General features: G+C 40.0%; 1 protein-coding gene across 1 annotated transcript; it reads right to left on the bottom strand.

The window, feature by feature from the left end:
- Window positions 1–1,408: 1,408 nt before the first annotated feature.
- On the bottom strand, window positions 1,409–21,524 carry slc20a1b (solute carrier family 20 member 1b). The gene is made up of 11 exons (XM_088355524.1): window positions 21,244–21,524; window positions 16,713–17,332; window positions 15,846–15,986; window positions 15,300–15,385; window positions 14,956–15,052; window positions 10,906–11,025; window positions 7,924–8,175; window positions 5,584–6,142; window positions 4,004–4,189; window positions 2,669–2,753; window positions 1,409–2,599 (listed from the first exon to the last, which is right to left on the bottom strand). The coding sequence occupies exons 2-11, from the start codon at window positions 17,047–17,049 to the stop codon at window positions 2,435–2,437; spliced, it is 2,028 nt and encodes a 675-aa protein (XP_088211650.1). The 5' UTR covers window positions 17,050–17,332; window positions 21,244–21,524; the 3' UTR covers window positions 1,409–2,434.
- Window positions 21,525–22,032: the final 508 nt, after the last annotated feature.

Below are 22,032 nucleotides of genomic sequence, written 5' to 3'. Positions count from 1 at the left end.
GGACACCCCTGAACTTGTTGCCAGTCGCAGAGACACACAACACACACTCCATTCACACCTAGGGACAACTTGGACCAGCGAATTAACCTGACATGCATGTTTTTGGAATGTGGGAGGAAACCCATGGAGGCACAGGGAGTACATGCAGACTCCACACAGGGAGGTTGTCATAGGTGGACTTGAACCCTGAACCTCTGCACTGTGGGCTAACCACACGACCGTGGCATTGAATTGATTATTCTTAAAATAGGTCCTTAATTAGAATTAAAATGTCTTAAATCCAATTTTATGAAGTCCAAAAATGTAAACACATGAAATTTAAATTTGTTGGAATTTAAACAAATGTACTTTTATCAATTGCCTTTTTCTTTTTTAAACTTTAGGCCAACTTTTTTTTTTATGAGAAGTGGCTGTCCTTGGCTAAAAGCCATCCAAGGTAATGTACAGTACTATAAGGCGTTACAAGAAATACTTGATTCGATTTTTGTTGTTGTTGACTTGGTATTAAAATTTAAAAAAAAAAAAAAGTCTCGATTTTAACTTGCCTTAAGCTGTAGGAACCCCGATACAGTGTCTTGCAAAACTATTTGGCCTCCTTGAACTTTGTCACCTTTTGCCACATTTCAGACTTCAGAAAGATAGAAAACTGTAATTTCTTGTGAAGCAACAATAAGTGGGACACAATCACTTGATTGGATATTTTAAACTTTTATACTCCTTCCATTTCAACATTATTGCTTGCAAAGTGCTCCTTGGGATGTTTAAAGCTTTGGAAATCTTTTTGTATTCAAATCCAGCTTTAAACTTCTCCACAACAGTATCTCGCACCTGCCTGGTGTGTTCCTCGTTCTTCATGATCCTCTCTGCGGTTTAAACGGACCTCTGAGACCATCACAGTGCAGGTGCATTTATACAGAGACTTGATTACTCACAGGTGGATTCCATTTATCAACGTTAGTCATTTAGATCAACATTGAATCATTCAGAGATCCTCATTGAACTTCTGGACAGTTTGCTGCACTGAAAGTAAAGGGTTGAATAATTTTGCACACCCACCTTTTCCTTTTTTATTTGTTAAAAAAAGTTTAAAGTATCCAATAAAGTGTGTTCCACTTTATGATTGTGTCCCTTCTATTGTTGATTCTTCATGAGAAATTAGTTTTCTATCTTGATGTTTGAAGTCTGAAATGTGGCAAAAGGAAAGTTCAAGGGGGACAAATAGTTTCGCAAGCCACTGTAGAGTATTCACGTGAAGCATCAGTCTCCACAGGATGCGCTGCATTAAACATTTTGATAGTAGGTTATTACAGCTAATATAGTCGTAGCATTAATATATATATATATATAAAATATAGTTGTCTGTTCAGCCCTGAGACTTCTTGCGATAAAGAGCTATACAAACACGACATTCACACTCAGAACTCGACTTTTATTGCAAAACTTCAAAGTCACACGTCACATTTCGACTCGTTCCATCCGCAATGCAAACCAGTGTGTTCATGTGCCTATTTAAATAAAATCAAAATTGAAAAACTGAAAATAGAAAAGTCTTTGGTACCTATAAAGGGCAAATGAAACACTTTTAAGGCAAATGGAGCACATCCGATATAAGAGAAGCTTTTGACATTTTTTTGGGCGGGGGATCAAACGCAAACAGTGGAATGCAACAGGTCTGTCCTCGAACATATTTTTCAGCTATCGGGAAAGCGAAAAGAAAAAACAGATAAAGGCAGTTGTAACAGGCAAATGCAAGAAAGGATCGATGGCATCAAGCTACAGCACATTCTTTTATCGAATTCAAGTAAAAATGTTCAGTGTTTTAATAGCTGCACTGATACTTCAAAGAAGCGGCGTTGTTTGTGTTGTTTATGCACTTTGTTTTGGCCTGAGGCATATTTCAAAAATCACATCACGCATGTTCGTTCTGTATACACGTGTACTAGAATGACAATAAAGTAGATCTGAATCTGAATCTAAATATCAGACCAATATTTCGCTTTGTTGCAGAGTTATTCTTAACCTTTGTTGCTTTGAGCTTTGATTGTAGTGTATACATCAGGCTAGCGAATGAGTTTGAGAGGGGAAAAAAAAAAATGAGCATCTATCCAGCGCGTGTAAAAACAGGAAAGTCTAATACTGCATTTGAATTGTTCTTTTTATGTACTTTTTCTCGACATGGCTAAAACGGCACAGTTGTATTTACATAACTGCAAAGTAAAAAAGGAAGAATCAAGTCGTTTACAGATTAAGAAAAAGAAAACGAGAACTAAGAACTGCGACTTGTCCTTTACCAGGCCCGGCTTGAAACAAGCGAGACAATTTGTGGCCTGTACGAAAGGCCCAAATCCAAAGACCCGATGAAACAAGTTTCTTTTTCTTCCTCGTTGCCCGAAAGCAGTCATCGCCCGTGCCTTCCGAGAAGGGGGCGCTGTGTTCACAGCGTGCCGTTAAAGGCGTAGATGAAGATGGCCATGATGGCGGCGCTGATGAGGCCCGAGATGGGCACGGTTACGAACCAGGCCATGAAGATGTTGCGGAAAAGGCGCCAGTCCACCGCCTTCCTGGAGCGCAGCCAACCCACGGCCACCACAGAGCCCACCTGTCACCAACATTCCTTTTTCAGTTTGACTGTCGCGGACGATCAGAAACCGTAACCAAGGCGTCCTACCTTGCAATGTGTGGTGGAGACGGGCAGGCCCACGTTGGAAGCCACCACCACGGTCAGTGCCGATGCCAACTCGATGCTGAAACCGCTGTACGGGGGAGAGGGATGTCATTGAAACCAGGTTTTAGACAAACATCTTGCCATTATTTAGTGTAGCGCACAGCTTGTCCATAATTTTCAGAAAGCGGGCCAGATTCCGTAAGCTTAAAATTTGTGAGGGACGACTGAATTTTCTCAAACATTTTCAGGACAGTAATAAATTCTTCCTCCGTGAAAAGGTTTTCATTGCTCGCCTTTGTAGCATTTTCATTGGACGGGCGGTGTTCACTTTCTCCCCACCAAAAAAGGTATCAAGGAAGCGAAACGGGTGTTACGACTCTTGCTGTAGGTTTAATTTCCTTTATTGGACCCAGTAAGTCATTCAGACTGTCAAGTAGGTTATAAACCTACTACAATAAACATAATTTACTTAACTTTCAAGTCCCAAATAAACAAAGCAATAACATATTTTAGAGCAAAATGTACTATCCTAACTCCCCACAAACCATTGCACCGCAGAAGCGCGATCATGCCGAGTCTAAACATTTGCGAACCGCACAATTCAACAAATAACGATCACAAAGATTGCGACATTAAACGACTTAAAAAACAAGGCCTGTTCACAAAAATAATAACGGTCAGCGTTTCACGTTTAAATTCTGGGAGCGCAGTCGTTTCGGATTTGTGAAAAAAATTATTCAACTTCCACTTTTCCTTGAAGTAGCAGCCCGCGCTGTCAACTTTCCTTTTTTTATTATTATTTACAGTCACGATGATGAAAATGGGTACGGTGACCAAAGGGCTAAATTACTCTCGAGCCACATATTATCGATTTTATGACAAAGGCCTGGTGTACCATATTTGTCTATAACGCGCACCCAATTTTTTTTTATTGCAAACCCGTATAAAAAAATGTGTTCCACCTTTTCTAAAGCTCAATTCAAGTTAAGTGCCAAAATTGTTGAATAGGTGCGGCCATGATTAAAATAAGTGATTTACAAAGTATGAACAGAATACCAACATGGATGACTTTGTATTCTCAATTATCCAACATTAGTTTCTGGTGCCATGGATTTTTGACTCACTGCTCGATTCCCGATTAAGCATAAGTGACTGAGCTTGAAGAGGAAAAATTAGGACTCCAAATATAATAAATTGTTTAATTTAATAAGATTGTTATGTGTGTTTTTTTAAGGGGGTAAATATGAGCTCATTTGATTTTAAAAATCACTATTTTTAATTACAGAGAATTTACTGCCATTTGTGTCCTCCCTTTGTTGAAATGGAGGCAAATCTTACCTCGAAGGGGTGATGGGAGTGAGGTCCCTGCCCATGGTCTGGATCACCCTTCGGCCCCAAACCCACAGGCCAATGCAAATGCCCAAGCCTCCGTAGAGCAGAAGCCACGTGGGCGTGGGGTCATTGGACGTTACGCTGCCGCTGCTGTACACCAGCCACAGCGCCACCAACGGGCCGATGGCATTACTGCGTGGACACAAACAGAAACATCAGCACCAATGCCCACTGAATAAATTGTATCGAGTCACTAAGGCATCAACATTTAATCAACATATACCAATAATAAAAATGATCTACAATGAATTTCATTGCCAGCTATTGTCGCCAGACATATTTTTTCAAGCAGATTGAGGCATCTCTACATGAATACAATCTCTAGTGAGAGTCGCTTCTGCACATTGGCGTCTCAGTCTCGAGCAGTAACATAAACATACAGAAATTATGTGGTCAACATCAACTCAGAGTACCAAAACTTCCAAAGTTTAGGAGCATTCTCGTCTAGATACAGCTAATAAAAAGACTACTTGCAATGTTTGCAATGCAGACCTCGGTATCACGGCAGTGCCACGGTGATGCATGAACATTTAAAATGAACAGTTGGAGAGTTTGAGGTAACGGAGTCTGACTCGCCTCTACAAGATTCATGCAACGTTCAAGCCAATACAGTTTTGATGACATGGTTGTACATCTTACATACACGTATGCTTTACTATAACAGAGCTTGAGCGTTATGCCAGACTGTTTGACAGACTTATTTGAAATTGAATGCATGCACTCCGAAAAACAAACCTGTCAAAATATTTTAACTGACGTTTGTCGTGTTTTTGAACAGTTGAGAATCGATAAGTTCTATTGTTACAGAATTTGCAGTTGCCCACTGAATGAACTTCACAAAATGCACACCGAATTTGTTTTATTTACTGTTCTACTGCTACTAATAAGGATGTGCTTGGTTTACAAGGATACAAATGTAATAGATTTTAATTTCATAGCCGGTCCCTGAAAATGGACAGAGGTTTATTCATGGATTCATGTCTCTACCTAACCAGCTTGATTGGTTTCAGATTTTCTAAAGAAAATAATTTTTTTCATTGCACAAATTTCTCTTGTTTCTTATCCTCCACATAATGAAATAACTTGCACGCTAAATTTATGGGGAAAAAAATGTATAATGATTCAACTAATCGCCTTAATAGTCTGACTATTAAAGGGACAGTGTACAATATTTTCTGCCACCTAGTCGTACAAAAAACATTTTGGTCAGTAAACACAATAACATTAATAAGAATACCTAGCAAAAACACCTGAACTGTCATTCCAATGTTAATTTTTTTATATTATAAAAAAAATAAAAAAAATCATGGGTCGATAAATTTTATATTTCTTTTGCATAGTGGAATTCCTACCTATGGTCACCGCCATGTTTGTCTGGCAACTTGCTGCTCCGCAATGCTTCGTGGCACTGGTTTTCATTCGCATTAGAAGATACAATGCCATTTCGTGATAAAATTTCACACAGTGGGGCTTTGAAATAGTAATAAGTTTCAGCCATAGTATCAACGCGGCATGTGGACTCCTACCTGACGTCGTTGCCTCCGTGGGCGAAGGACCCGAAACAGGCGGTGAGAATCTGAAGGAACTGGAAGAGCGTGGACACCTCTGGTTTGTCTGCATCTGCACCATCTTCGTCCATGGAGCTCTGCGTGCTGCCCGCATCCTCCTTGCCCATCTCCAACGACACGTCGTCCTCGCCGATGCCTTCGGGTGCCGCGTGCTCGGCCACGGCGTTGCAGTAGCTAGTGTAGCTGTCCATGCGGATGCGCTTCTTGTCCTGCCCGGGGACTTTGTCCCCTTCCGGGAGCTCGCCGTCTTTGTGCTTGAAGTCTCCGTGCATGCCGATGATGGCCATGGTGTAGGACGTGTAGCTGTTGTTGCGGCGAATGGGACGCTCGCCGCCTTCGCCCATGCAGTCGCCCACCTTGGCTAGGTGCAGCTTGTGCAGCAGGTCCTTGTAAAGTCCCGAGTCCTTGTGGACCGTGTGGTACTGGCTGTAGCCGTTGCTCGGGATCTGCGCCGGCCGGTTGCTGAATTGCACTTCACAGTCGCCAGTGGAAGTACCATTGCTCAGCTGCTTGGCGACTAGGGATGACAATTTTGATTTAATCATATATAAAAATACATATGAAAGAATAAGATTTATTAAAAAAATGCATACAATATAACAGGCGTGAAAATGGGTCAGGGTTTGAAGAGATCCTACCTCCCAGATAAGTTGCAGTGTTAAATATGGTGAAATGACATCTGAGCCCCCTGTTGTTACCTCTGGTGTTCAGCAGGGTTCAGTACTTGGCCCCCTTCTTTTCAGCATTTACATGCTTCCATTAAGTGTTTTAACTCGCAAGTATAATAAAATAATCAGTTTCCATTGCTACGCTACTGAGATTCGATCTGCAACCTCAGTGGAACTGTTTAAAACTAAGCTTAAAACACACTTCTATTCTATAGCATATGAAAACCTATATTTTATGTTTACAATATCTGTGTATTATTCGTTATTGCAACATCCATTGCAGCCTGGTCATCCTGGAAGGGGGATTACCTCATGTGCGGCCCCTTTTCAAGGTTTGTTCATTTTCCTCATGTCGAGGTTTGAGGGTTTTTCCTTGCCCTCGTGTAGGTTTTAGATCAGGGGATGGTGTAATAATAGTCTGTGGTTTGCAATTAATCTGTGGTCTCCTTTGAGACTTAGTGATTAAGGGCTATACAAATAAACATGACTTGAAATGAGAAGCGTATGGAGGAAATACTGCATTTGTGTATAACGCACACCCTTATTTTGATTAAAATCGGTATGAAGTTTTGTTTGACTTCTCTCAGCTCAATCTAAACATTGAAAGTGACAAACATTGAATACATGCAGCCTTTTAAATCATTTACTGACAACTAAACACAATACCAACATTAAATTCACATGTATTTATTCAATGTCCTTTAAATGACAGATTTCACATCGGATAGACCAATGTCTATCGTGATTCTTTTGCTTTTATTTTACTTTATTTTCTCCATTCTCCAACATTCGTCTCTGGTAGGGTGAATAAAAATATGATAATGAGATCAAATCTATTGTGTTACACACATAAATACAGTACTCCTACCCGCGCAAACAACACTGATAGTAATTTAAAAAAAATTATAACAACACATCTCAAATTCCTGATTCACTCTGAAAAATCTCACAATACTGCCCCAACCCACCTCAAAACATTTTCTCCTCGGATATATACAAATAATGTCATCCTTAGTTACTTCAAAACAGTGAATTTCTATTAAAAGTGAGCGATTTTCATGCAGGCTAAGAACTATCCTTGAAAAACTAAATGAAAGAATGTTATATATATTATGGCCCCTTCACATACAAGCTATTCAAGATACGAGAGGCCTTTTGACGAGAAGAAATCTTGCCCGATATACGAGAAAATCAGAGTTACGAGGATTTCCAAACGCTACCGCTAGATACCGCTGAAAGCAACCATCAGCTTGTCCGCTTCTCACCCTGCAAACCCGATCCTGCAGACTCGTGTTGTGTTTTTTTTTTTTTTTTTATCGTATTGATCTCTGCATGACCGGGCTGGCACCAAGGGGTCAGGATCCCTAACCCAGCCTGGACCATCTTTCTTACTGCAGTCCTTCTATGTTCAATTACCATTTGAATAGGTTTTTACAGACCTGGAAGGTGTGTTTTATAACTATTTAGAGTCAACAGGGATTGGAAGGTCAGGAACCTATTTATCGGTTGTCTGTCATTTCTTATGGGGAAAATTTGTTCAAGACAAGGAATTCTAGATACAAACTTGATCCAGGAACAACTGGTCATATGTAAAGGGGCCACTGTACACCACCTTCATACTTTTGCTTACCATTTTCATTGCACTCGTTTTCATCGGGCTCTCCGACATCAAAGGCCACCTTGCGCTCTTTGACGAAGTCCCCCTCGTCGCCGTCTCCGATATCGAAAGCCACGTGGCGCTCCTCTTGAGGTGTAGGGGCAGCGGGGCTTTGCTCAAGGGCTGGCGGCTCCTTGTCAGTGTGTTTGAGGATGGGGCAACTGGGCTCCATCATCTCCTTCTTCATCAGGGGGCTCTCCGAAGGGCTGGAGGATTTGCTATCACCTAGTAAGGGGAAGTTAAGTTGAGTGAGACATTGCTGGAGACTCGTCCAAATGTACACAAACAAGTCCGAGAACGAACACGGGATTCCGTGCACATACAGTCAGTGCGGACTAAGGGAGGGAAAATACTGTTTAAGGATCAGATGACAAGGAGTTTATTTACAATACCGCTTGCAGCTTCCCTTATAAAAGCGGACTTGGATCTCACATGACAAGTTTGTGGATTTAAGGTGATCTGGTACAGAGCTGGCAAGGTTTTGGTGCTCAACTGTTACATTTATGTTCCCCCCTATGACCAGCAGAAAATATCAGTTCACCAAGGTTATTCAAAAGATTTAAAGTACAGTGGAACCACGGTTTTCGAACATATATCAGTTCGAACAAATCGGAGTCCGACCAAAAATTGAGAAATTCTTGCTTCGCTGTTCAGTCAAGAAATCGGAGTTCGAACGCCAGTAATGCGTGAGTGCGTACGCTAGGGTGCAATGCTGAGCGGCGTACGGGTGTAGATCGCTCTTTTCGTTACCAACTGTTCGCGTGCGGATGTGCTTCGTTTTGCTTTCGCTTTTAATATAGGTGTACTAAGTGTTTTAGCCCCTAATTATGCCTCTGAAGAAAATCAGTGCAAGCAGCAAAGTTGCTACAGGTGAAAAAGGAAAAGTAGTGCGCACAACTATTGCATTTAAGAACGAAATAATAGCAAAATATGAAGGAGGTGTGCGAATGTCTGATCTTGCTAGGGAATACCCCACTGTCCACCTGCGCCTTCTGCTGACCACCACAAAGGTAAGAAATCCTATTCATTATTCTTTTCTTTAACAATAACGCGAACGTACGATTAGCCTGGGTGAGCTTTATGTTTACGTTGAACATTAAAGGTAAACATTCAGGGTGTTGGAACGGAGCCCAACTTTCAGGGTGTTGGAACGGAGCCCAACTTTCCAATGAACCGCTCACCACTTGTTGTGAAGACCCGGGTGCTAAATGACTTGTAAATGACCTGATTTTTATATTTTTACACGTTCATGTTAGCGTAATCTTTCAAACGTACGTTTAGCCTGCGTTAGCTTTATGTTTACGTTAAACATTCAGGGTGTTGGAACAGATTAAAAGGATTTACATTATTTTTAATGGAAAAAATGATTTTGGTGATCGAACTAATCTGTTTTCGAACAAGGTTCTGGAATGGATTATGGTCGAGAACCGAGGTTCCACTGAACCTTATTTGTGCACAAGTCACACCCCTATTTTATTATTTTTTTATATCCTAAAAATCAATTAAAAAAAAGTTGTTTCACTTGCTCTCAGCTGACACTAAGCATTTTAAGTGATAAACCTTGTTGAATATGTGTGGCTATAAATAAAATCATTTATCGACAACATAAACTATGAACGTAATAAATACATTGTGAATTTTATGTTTGTATCTAATGTCCTTTAAAGTTTGATTCACCAAGGAGTGGTTTCCCTCATCATACTTTTTTGTGTTTGTTTACATCTTTCGGGACAACTTTGATTTCTCGGTTCTCAAACATTCGTCTCTGGTGTGCTGTACACGACTAAATGTGGTAAATTAATATTTTGTTGCAAGTTTAACAAAACTTGAAGCATAGTTATTAAGATATTCTGGATAATTTGGCCCAAAATCAAATTTGTCAGTCCGGTTATTACAATCTTAAACAAACCTTAAATACTTCCTGAGCAAAATGCTCAGGCAAAAACTGTGTTTACATAGACACGTTATTTATTCAACACCAACTTTTAATAAAATTTAAATACCTACCAGTAATTTTACAATTTAGCAAATTAGAAACTAAAATGGAGACATTAAATTTATGTGATTTATTGCCCAGTCATAACAGAAATGTTTTATATAATTAAATTTCAATTAGAGTTTATTTCACACTTCACAATTATCTATTGAATGAAACCGGTTTGCAAAATAGCTTACTGTATTTAGTCAACATTTAGCAAAATGGTAATTGTATACAATAAATGGTGTGAAAACTTAAAGGACCCTAACTCTAACCCTTAAACCTAAGAAAAATTTGGACCACTAAACGTTTAGTGGGTCTGATTTAGAGGTTCCATCTTAATTTTGGACCTAAAATGTCAACCATTACTTTCGGGTCAGGCTGGGCTTCTCTCTCGCTGCCTTTTGTATTATCCACCAGTCATCATTCTTAAAGAACAGCATTAGATTCTTAAAAGAGGTACTGCTGCAGTGGTTTATAGCCCAACCTTCAACCCGTCAAAATGACAGACGGCCTTAAAATGTTTGCGTCAACTCTTAAAAAATTAAATGAGGAAAGATTGTTGGTAATGTAACCTCTGCAGGCACATGCATAATAAATATGTTCATGTTTATACAGTCTTGTTTAACTTGTTATGTTGGGCTGGATTTTTTTTAGAACCGAACTTGACTCTGGTCTGATTACAACAACACTTCCAGTATCTCATGTGTCCACAGTGCGTCCACCAAACTAGCTATGACCAGAGCATAGGTGGTCACAAAGGCACGTTGTAAATGTCGTGTTGACACCTTCATACAGTCAGACTTTTTTTTAGACTGTCTAGCTAAAGGCCAAGTAGGCTCCTCACTATGACCAAAATAGCAGACTTGCAGCCTGCCAGTTTCCCTTAATGACCAATAAATCGATTAAAAACTAAACCATTGAAAGTGTGTGGCCAGCCAGGAAGCAATTTTGCACTCAATGAGTCTTTGATTTACCTTCAATCTTTTTCTTCAGGCGTGGACAGACGAAAAACCACACCACCACGGCTGTCAGCAGCGCGAAGCCCAGAGAGATGAGCAGGGTGCCCCACCAGGGCAGCTTGTCGAAGCCCAGCACTGGAGGACCACCGGGTGGACGTGACATGGTCGGATGGAGAATGGGAAGGGGGACAAAAGGGCAGGTATTTAAACAAACGGGCAGCGGGCGCCACCTTTCTCCACGGGCCTTTGATGTACCAACTTTAAGAATGGTCACTGAAACACTTTCGAGGGGGAGGGCAACAGTTCGAATACAACTAGTCTGTACATTACAATATGAGGAGGGTAGCAAAAAAATCCAGATCTAGCCATTTAGCCACAATTGAAAACGACATCAGTTGCTCTTGGTCATGTGACATTACCTTAACAACTGTGATGTAATTTGAACAGCATAAAAACGTATTTTTGTCAATGTTTTAACATAAATAGAGGAAATCTCACTTTCCAAACAAGTTCCATTCCTATCCACTGAATTCCAAATTTACAAGTCTGATTTCACAGCTATGTCAAAATATAAGTGTTGTAGGCAGAAATGGGGGTGGGGAAAAAAGTCCCTTGGAGCATTGTTTGCAGCTTGTTTGCTAATGATCCTACCAATCAGTTTCCTAAAAAATGTTACTTTTTGTAGCACTAAATGGCTACCTAAATTTAGAGCTAAGAGGATGCTGGTTGTGTGGAAGAAACGCGTGTTCTCTGATTTGAAAAAGACAACGCTGTTTCTCAAGTCAGAATTTCTCTCATAGCGGATATTGAGGCCAAGTTCTGGTGTATAAGATATTGCTCATTCGTGGCAGGGAAAAAGCTTGTATTAGGCAAAGAAATAGATTATGGTAGTTTTTGTCAAAGAAAAAAAAACTTTTTGACATGGGGGGGGGGGGATTTTATAAGGGTTATTGTTCTATATTCGTTATCAATTATCCATTATCGGTCAATTCATAATTCACTACAAAGCCACGGGCCGAGACACTTGTTCTCAGCCAAGAGGCCGAGTCAAGAGAATGTTGTTTTTCAGTTCAGAGGATTATGTTAGTTTTAACCGTATAACAAGAAGATGCTAGTTTATAGCTTAGACTACGTTATTTGTTTATGGCATAAAAAAAACTTTTTGGGGTAAAGAAAAAAAAAATTAAGCTATTTTATGACATAGAAAAAAACTTTGCTAGTTTTCGACAAAGATACAGCAGAGAAACCAGTGCAGGGAAAGAATGAAGTGAATCTTTCAGATTTCTTAACAAACATGCAAATTAGTGTTACTAATCATACTAGGAACAAGAGGAAATGAAATGTCTATGATGTCATGTTATAGTTGAAAGCAATTAATTTGTCCCCACCAGGAGAGAAGTTGAGCAGCTGCATGAAAGCTAATCGTAAGCAGGGATGTAAATTTATAAAATCATAGGACATTGTTTGTTTGTTTGTACATGATTCAAATTGAATCTTTTCTTCCGGCGCCGTCACGAATGGCAGCCACTCCAGCAGCTCCCGTGTTATTTTCGATTGTTCTCGATTGTTCTCAGCTCAGGGATGCTGCTGGAAATGTGAATTTCCCTTCGGGGATGAACAAAGTATCTATCTATCTATATGCGATCTAGTTGCTTAAAGGAAAATAAGGGGTGGTTGAAATAGTTCTATTTTTAACTCTCATGCAAGAACAAAACCGTGCTGCAAGTACAGATTGTGCGACCATAACAGGAACTTTATAGCGGACAAGGCACAGGCTTTGTCAATGACAACTATGTAACAAGAGGGATCTTGGATTCAGTGAAAGCAACATCATGCGCCATCAATGTGTGGTGTGTAAATATTAACACAGTGGCGTTGCAGGGCTATTTCAACATGTGGAAGCCTTTGATGCAAACACTTATGTAATATTACAAAAAGAAGAAAAAACCCTTTCAAGAGTTCCATAAAAGAAGACATTACATTTCCACGTTGAGAAGGAAAGGAGGGGGGGTCATTTTGATGCCAACTTTGCAGCAGACTGGCACAGCCGACGTCAGGATGACGCAGTGCGCCGGCACAAAAGTTACTTTCCCCCTTCCAAGGGACATAGGCCACATTGATTTATAACTTCTGTTGCGAAGGACAAACAGAAACGGAGAAGTGAGGCCGAGCGATAAAGTGTTTTCAGGGGCAGAGTCCGCATTGGACCTCTCTCACGCTGCAGCATGAGACTGCAGAGCACCTCGTAGTCGTTTGCTCGGTTATGTAACGGAGCCGCCCTCCGTGGTGGGAATAAACAGGAACGAGCAAGTTGAACAGCTGAGCTCGCTGCCCTTGGCGAGGGTTGTGCATGAGATGGTCACAAACAGGTGTCAGATGGGCTTGGAAAATTATCCAAAACTGGATTTTGGAGCCCAGCCGCCATTCACGTCAGTCTGCCCGTGTGTCATACTGACTCAGACACAGGCATCCTGCAAAACTGTCGCGCCGCAGCCCATTAGGTGGGAGAAGGGTACCGCACAGGAAACGGGATTTTGACCACAGAGGCGTTTTACACTCCTCCCTAAAAAAACCTCAGCGCGCTGTGGACCAGGTTACACAATTACAGTGTTGTTTTTTCCCCCCCTCCTGACTCTCAGTTTGCCGCCAACTTAAATTACACAACTAATGGCAAGTGGAATAATTTATGGGCGACTTGACCTAACGCTGGCCTAACTTCTAGCTGAGTGGTCACCAACTTGGAAAAAGGGTCCTTGAGTTCAGCATTTCGGTCCCGGAATTACAATAAATCAATATCTAAAATAAGATAACCCCGGGAGGGGATTTTCTTGAGTTGCTTCCAGGAAGTTAAAAAAAGGCAACTTAATGCGTCTGCCGTTTGTCAACACAACGACAAACGCCCCTCGGCGTTTGTTTTTCAGAGTAACTCAGGCAGAAAATATCCACCCAGCCAAACACATTGAGCTCATCAATGGAGGCTGGTGCGCAGGTCGGATTGTCTGCCCACAATGACCCAGACACGCGCTCACGCTGTCTGGTGTGTGAAAAGGGGATTTGTTTACTGGCTGACAGATGCTGTGGCCTTTCAATGCAAATGTTTGATTGGTGCAGAATTCTTCTTCATTGAAAAGACCACATGATCATTATAATCAAATCCTTCTAAAAAAATGGACGGCTTAACCAGAACTGCTTTGTCCTGCGATCATATTGGCTTGGCTGAAATGGTCTCAGCCATTGGTGAGCATGTATCAGGTACTGGAATGTGCCCTGGATTCTCTAAGATTATTTGGCACCACCACAATAACATCTGAAGGCCCTCCGTCCTAGCTTGGGTACTCAAACATGTTGCGGTTCGGTCCAGTGTCCAATGAAGTTGCATTTAAGAGAGGCTACCCATCGAAAAATGTGGATAAATGTGTGGCAGGTGGGCAGTTGTTGATGTGTCTCAAATGCTTTTCGCACCTTTTAAAAAATTGTTTAAGCCACATGATCCTGGCTAAGCAGGCTCATGGGTTCAGATGGAAGCACAAGTGATCGCCCCAGTGCGCTGATGTGTATATGTGCACATCAGCGCACCATATCTGGTCCTACTCTGGCCTGTGGCCACCATTTATTGGCCCAGGCCAGCTAACATCTTGTTAGGCCCTGTAGAGAGAAGAACACACAAGGAGCAAAAGTTGCTCATTTAATCAAAGCGTTTCTTGACCTTCATAGGCAAAATGTACAGGCTGTAAACAATAGTGCAACTCTAACCAATGTCAACATCCTTGTTACTTCTCTTTTCCTCTTCCACGTCTGAAGGCCACAGACAGTGACGTCAAGACTAAGTGAAATCTTATTTCTGTCAGCCTGGAGACTGTTTTCATTACGCCTATGACCCACTCCCAACCACAAGCAACCAAAAAGCCCCGAAAAACACACTAAAATAAACATCTTAAGGATAAACAGTCTGGTTGCGTCTGGAATATGCGTGGGCACTCTGCAGTCCTAATGAGGGGAACAGTTATATTTAACTGTTGCTGAGGGGCAGGCACAGAGAGAATTGAACGAGACAACGACACTCACTCGGAGCTCCGGTGTACATGATGGAGAATAGGTTGATTCCCATGGTGATGGCGTAGAACACAGGCAGGGCCTTCAGTCCATTCGGCACTGGGTCTTTCTGCAAGAACAAATTACAATTGTTGAGCTGACAGGGCGATTTGGCCCAAAAGATCTTTCTTATTTATGTTTTTACGTTGATGCCAACAGCGATGCCAGCACTGCTCGTCACTAATGCTAGCAACTGTGATCATTACATCCGTAAAAATGTGTCCATGGTAAAAACACTTAACAACAGTAATAAATTCAAAGCGACTGAATCTCCCAAAAATACAGTACTTCTTTAAAATTCACATTTTAAAACGTACCTTGCGCAAGATAAACGAGCGCACAAAGTAGAAAACCACAGCAGATGCTATACCAGAAAGGAGGGGACTCAGAAACCAGGAAGCAACTGTAAATAAAACAAAAGTGATAGTTATACATCAATCTCTAGAGGATCTTTATTTTTTGAAGTAGCGCAAAAGAATATCGGGCAACAATGTGGAATTCCCGTCCGTTCCTCTTCATGTACCAGTACGGAGGCAACTGCCACCAGTCAAGTTACAAACAGGAAATGCTTGCTCAGTGTCGAGTTACATCAGTTACCGCCAACATTAGTAATTAGCAGCTACAGATCAGTGCACTGGGGCTGGGATAAGAACATGTGTCCAACTGTAAACAGTAACCTTAAATTCATAAAAACATTAATAAGGCTTATACTATGTGGCGTCTTTCTAAAATAATTTCAGTAACACTCTAGGTTCTCATGTGTCCAATGTAACAAAACGCTGACTGAAACGCTTCATTATACAAACAAAGCAGCCACCAGCCATTCTAACTAAAAGCAACTATGAAAGTCATGTGCTACTTACCAATACGAAGAAGCTGGAACCACCTGACTCCCTGCTGGCCGCTAGCTACTAAAGAGAAGCCGATGGTCGCGCCAACGATGCAGTGTGTTCCCGAGATGGGCAGCTTGAGGAACGATGCCGCCAGCTGCCATACAGCAGAACCTTAAGACAATCGACATGGATTTTGGAAAGTTAAACATTTTCAATCTTCATTGAGTTATAAACAGTGCCCTTACCATACTGACTGATTCACTGTTGTTGACAGTCATAGATATTAAACAAGACATATATTTAATGGGGTTGACGCGAAATTACTTTATTTCCCGCCACTGTGATATCGCACTTATTATCGTCATGGTACCATGTTGACGTTACTTTTAGGCCAGCCCAGAGTATACGGCCCGAAATTAAACCAGTCTGTATCGCATGGTCTCTTCTAGAGTCTGAACTGAACGAAGGGGAATGCATTGTGGGCGGTAATTTGGTCATCCTGAAAGATATAAATAAACACATGGCATCAAGTATTCAATGTTTGTCACTTACAATGCTTAGTTTGAGCCAAGAAAAGGTGAAAGAAAATGTTTTACCAATTTATAATCACTGCTTTCTCATTTCGCTACCATTTGTATATGTCCTACACTCCAAAAAAAGGACAGTAATTTAAACATTTCAATCATTATTGAGTAACCACCACGGCTTTACTATAGTAACAGATTCACGGCCGTTGATAGCTATAATCATCAAGCTAGACACGTTTTGTTTTTAGGGCTGCCATCAAATTACAAGTATTTCAGATTTTCGTCTTTATATTTATAAAAGAGCAAGGCAAGAAAGGCAATACGCATTTAGTTTCATTTTTTTAACCATGTATGCGATGCGGATACTCACCAAACATGGCACTGATGGATCCAGCCATCAACACGTGTGCCGATTCGTTGTACATGCCCACATCGATGATGCCAGTGCGGATGGTCTCGCTGACTTTAGCTCCAAGTAGAACAGAGCCCAGGGTCTCGAACACAGTGGCCAGGATGCAGGCCTGTTTTAGGGTGACTACACCGGAGCCCACTGCCGTGCCAAATGAGTTGGCCACATCATTTGCACCCACAGAAAAGGCCAAAATGAAGGCGATAATGAAGCCGATGATTAGAAGCCATAGGTAACCTGTCAAGGGGCCCGCCGTTGCTTCCACAAGTTCCGTCACGGTTGCCATTGTAGCATCCATTATTGTGGCCTTATTGTCCCCAAATAAATATTGGTATTATATTATAATATCAAACCACTAATAAGTGGTATCAATAAATATGTTTTCTCGAAGGCTCGCCTGTTGTGCAGGACTTATCAAGCCCAGACAAGAAAACTGAGGTATAGTGTGCCGACTTGAGGGATTTTTTGCTATCCTATAATTAAACTAAACAGGTCACAGTTTTGGGGGGACTCAGGTAGTGTGCATTGAGAAGAGGCAGCCATTGTGCAACTCTAAGAGGAGCGGATAAGCAGGAAACATCCTGAAAGAAAGAAGGGACATTATCAGTCGATGAGTGACTTATTATTGTAGGAGTTACACTCAATTGTCCACTCGCATTTACTCCAAAAATTCATTCATCATTCATCACAAATGACGTGTTGCAACAAGCTGAATAGATGAATGGTCTCTAACCAGATGGCAGTGATTACAAACATTGCTGTGTACCTTTCAGAAAATTATTAGGTACTTTATTACAATAAATACAATTAATTGTTTTAAATAGTCTATCGTATTTACAATGTTTTGACCATCACATTTTAGCATCAGCTTTAATGAATTGTTGACTTTGATTAAAAACAAAGAACATAGACATTGTATCATGAAAGGCAAGAAAATTGCCAAATATTTATTGCTGAAAAGGTTAAATTCTGAGAACTTGGAGAATTTCTAGTTAAAAAAAAAGGTATTCTTTCATTTTCCTTAACGTTTATCCCCAATCGGGTCTCATATTTTTTTTGCAATTTTACATTTTCACAAATAAATTTTTTTGTTTATTTTCTAGAAAAATAAAGAATATAATACCCAAAGGGCAAGCATTGTCTGCCAGTGAAAAATTATTATTAGACTGTTCTACTTTTACAAAATAATTAAGTTAGATTATGAATGAATGGCCATTTTTTTATCATTATTCAAGTAACAAAATCCAAGGGCTTCCCTTTTCCGTGCAAGTAAAATTAAAAAGGGAGAAACGTGCAAACGGAATAAAATATTCAAACATTATATTAATGATATACAAAGAAAAAAAATCACGTGCAATAGTTTTACTTTATTTTATGATTTTCGTCCAGTGCAAGCTTAACCACTCAAAACAAAAAGATATTGCCAGTTGCATTGAAAAATGCGTGTTTTTTTTTTGCAAATTTTGTTGCTGCTTAATATCATTTCACTAATTTTCATGTAATTATTCTTACAACTTAAGCCAGTCCCTAAGCACTACCTTGTAAATATTTTGCCTATTTATCATGGCATTCTTAAAATTTTCTCTTGAGAGTCTTCATTAACAGGGTTTCTACAGCTTAAGACAGGTTAAATTCAAGACTTAATAATTTTTAAAACAAAACAAAAAACCACAATTGAAACAAACCAAACAACAACCACATGAATTTAAGACAATTTTAAACAAAGGTTTATTTCTAAGCACATTTTGGTTCAGGTTTCTAACGTTTTAGACAGACAAAATAGGAAATAAAAGATGTTTACAGTACATTATGGATCCTCAGCCAAAGTTCTAACAAAGTTCAGTTCAAACATATATGAATCTAAATAATATGTTCACACAGTAAAGACTTTAAAATTTTGGCTTTAAGACATTTAATGACAATAAAGGCCTTATTTTTAGAATAATGAATTCAATGCATTTAGCGTCCCATGTCAAATTAATTCCGTTGTTCATTACGTTCCCATCAATGACTAAAATGGTTAATGAAACATAATAAATTGTTAAATATATACCTGTAATACTTCATGAGCAGATAATATGACAAGAAAATAGTGATTTGCTGTAGCTTACTTTGCTGATAAATGGAAAAGGAAACTGAACAATGACATGCATTTTTGCAAAGATAAAATCGGGCAATTCCTTGGGGCACACTGCTTGGAATACTCAACTATAGCCCCATTGATACAATATTGGGTCTGGATTGTCAAATAACCTGAAGTCGTAAACGCCTCACTATATAAACCATGTAGAAGGCTGAGCCTAGCGCCACGGGCAGCCATTTTCGGTAGCAGTAGCCGCACAAAACCGGCTTTTTCTTTGCACAAAAACATAGTCCTAAATCCCACCAAGCTCGACGCAACACACTTGGGGCGTTTAACTGAACTAACTGGTTTGCGTGTTGTCAGTCTGGGGGGGAAAGAGTCCATCTACTGAAGCGATTTAAATCATACGCACGTGTTTTCATCCATTCATAGGGCTTAACGCTTCACCACCACCACCCCCACGCTAATGGGAATTTCGCCGTTTTGAGAGAACCGGCTCTTTCGGCTTGGCTCACAAAAAAATGATTAAATTAGAAGGTAAAATATGAGGAAAAAAAACAGAAAGATAGAAAGAAAAGGACAACATTTTTTTGAAAAAACCCAATAATTAGAGGTAAAGCACAAGAAAAAAGGGAATCAGCTAAAAAAAAATCAGAGGGAAAAAAAACGCAAGAAAAGATAATTGAACAAGCCAGAAAAAAGCTTAAAGCTAGCATAAGTCTAGATGAAATAAGAGAAAGAAAAAAGCTGAGCAGAAACAAAAATAAGAAAAGATAAAACAGGAGAAGAAAAAAAGTGGAAAGATATGAAAATAGAGAAATTGAAAAGATAAAATAGGATTTTTTTCATTTGAAAGGTAGGGAAAGAAAAAGGAACCAAAAGGGCAAGGGAAAAGGGAATAAAGGAAAAAAAATATGGGAAAATAAGAAAAAAAAGATGGGTTTTGGGGTTGCCTTAATCATGCACAAAAAAAAAAATATATTTTTTAAGAATCTATTATCCTACTTAATAACAATAACATTTATTTTTTTCACCCCACAGTGAACCCAAACTAATTCAAAATGTTTTTTTTTCCAAGCAACTCAGGATCTCAGAAAAACTAGCAACAAAATGTCAATTTAACAAATACTAGCCTTTCAAAGCATTCGGAATATAACGGAATACAATAAAAAAAAACTGACATGTCTAGGTTAAAAAGCTGATTGTGAAACAAACCATCTCTGGAAAAATCGATAACCAAAATATTTACAGATCTACAAAAATGATGAAATTGAATTCTTGTTAATCTTTAAATATTTTGAACCAACTTTAAATACAACAACATTGACAATCTTGAGGAAGAAGTGGTCCCTTCTCATTGTTTCTTCATATGTTTATGTTTTGGGGTTTTTCCTTGCCCTCATGTAGGTTTTAGATCAGGAAATGGTGTAATAATACTCTGTAGTTTGCAATAATCTGTGGTCTGTGCAACCCTTTGAGACTCTTTGTGATTAAGGGCCATACAAATAAACACGATTACTTAAAAAACGCATCTTAAAGGGAGCCGGCTCCTCCGGTCTCTCCAAGAGCCGGTTCATATAGCCGATTCGTTTGCGAACTAGACATCACTACCCCACGCCATTTTTACGAGTGCGACATCCGAGCAGTTTATCACTTCGTGTAACATTAATATCAAGTGAATCGTAATTCCATGACATAAGACCATACCAGCCAACCGCTCCCCTTATTATTAATCACAACAACTCTTATAACCCTATAATAAACGTTACAAAAACAACACCTACTCGGAAAAAACAGTGACAATATTATCAATCATACGATGACGTTGTGGTTTTGCTACTGTTGACCGAGACGATTCGGATTTGAGACAAAACAGACCAGACGTGATCGGTCTACAAGAAAATCGATGTTATTTTTATTTTAATTCCTCGTACAAAAATTGTTAAACGGTGAGTATAATTCAAAATGATAAAAAACGTATAGAACACGGGCGAAACGTATTAGTTGACAGGTATGGAAGACTTACAAATGTAAAAATAAATTACACCGAGACACATTCAAGGACATGCAGAGTTTTGGACAAATGGCCACCACACCTCGTACCCCCGACGACGACTTTCATTGTGTCGTAAAAATGATATACTAGCACAACTCGAACACGCACATAAATGGTTGCCTCTGCGGCGGTTAAAAGACAAACATAGTCTGTCGCTTTTCTCCACAACACGCAGTAAAAATAAAACAAGCCGCCGTAGTATTCGAAATAGACTTCATTCAAGCTAACGTGTCATTGAAGTGGAACAACATATGCTAACAGTGAGCTAAAACACACAGTCCATTGACGCCCATCAACAAGACGCATTTCAAAATAATCTAAAATGTTCTTTAAAAGCATAAAAATCCACTTACCGCCTTTAAAGTCGTGAATTCTCATTTGAAGTACGTCGTTTCTGGATGCCGGTAAGCTAATTAGGATGGCGCGCGCGCCTACCGGAACAGTAAGAGAGCGCGAGGGAGGGACCGAGGAGAATTCAGACTACAATTGAAATAGCGCAAACCACAGAAGAGGAAGCAAAATAATAATACATATTTGGTACGTGATATCTAGTACGAAACGAAAGCAACGTCTTTTCTCGAATCTTCTCAATGGAGGGTCTTCACCACGACGCGCGTTCGCTCACTAGCGAGGAGGGGGTTTTATCAATGCCTTGTCCCGCCCCCCTCCCTCTACTTACACATTGACGCACTACCGCCATCCTGTTAACAGCGGGATATCTTTCAAGTTCAACGAGGTGCTTTTGTTTTTTACTTCCAAAGTCCTCGCACGCCATTCTATCTAAGTATATACAGTGGAACCTCGGTTCTCGACCATAATCCGTTCCAGAACCCTGTTCGAAAACCGATTTGGTCGATCACCGAAAATCGTTTTTGCCATTAAAAGTAATGTAAAATCGTTTTAATCCGTTCCAACACCCTGAATGTTTACCATGAACGTAAACATGAAGCTAACCCAGGCTAATCGTACGTCCGCGTTAGCGTAATCTTCCGTACGAAAGATTACGCTAACATGAACGTGTACACGTCATTTAGCACCCGGGTCTCCACAAAAAGTGGTGAGCGGTTAAAGGATAAAGAAAATAATTATGAATAGGAGTTCTTACCTTTGTGGTGCTCAGCAGAAGCCATGCTGTATGTATA

The sequence above is a fragment of the Urocampus carinirostris genome, chromosome 16, assembly GCF_059441175.1.
Source record: "Urocampus carinirostris isolate Australia breed hairy pipefish chromosome 16, RoL_Ucar_1.0, whole genome shotgun sequence".
Taxonomy (NCBI): Eukaryota; Metazoa; Chordata; class Actinopteri; order Syngnathiformes; family Syngnathidae; genus Urocampus; species Urocampus carinirostris.
Note: the sequence above shows the minus strand (reverse complement) of the source record. Positions and strands in the feature narration are given on the sequence as shown.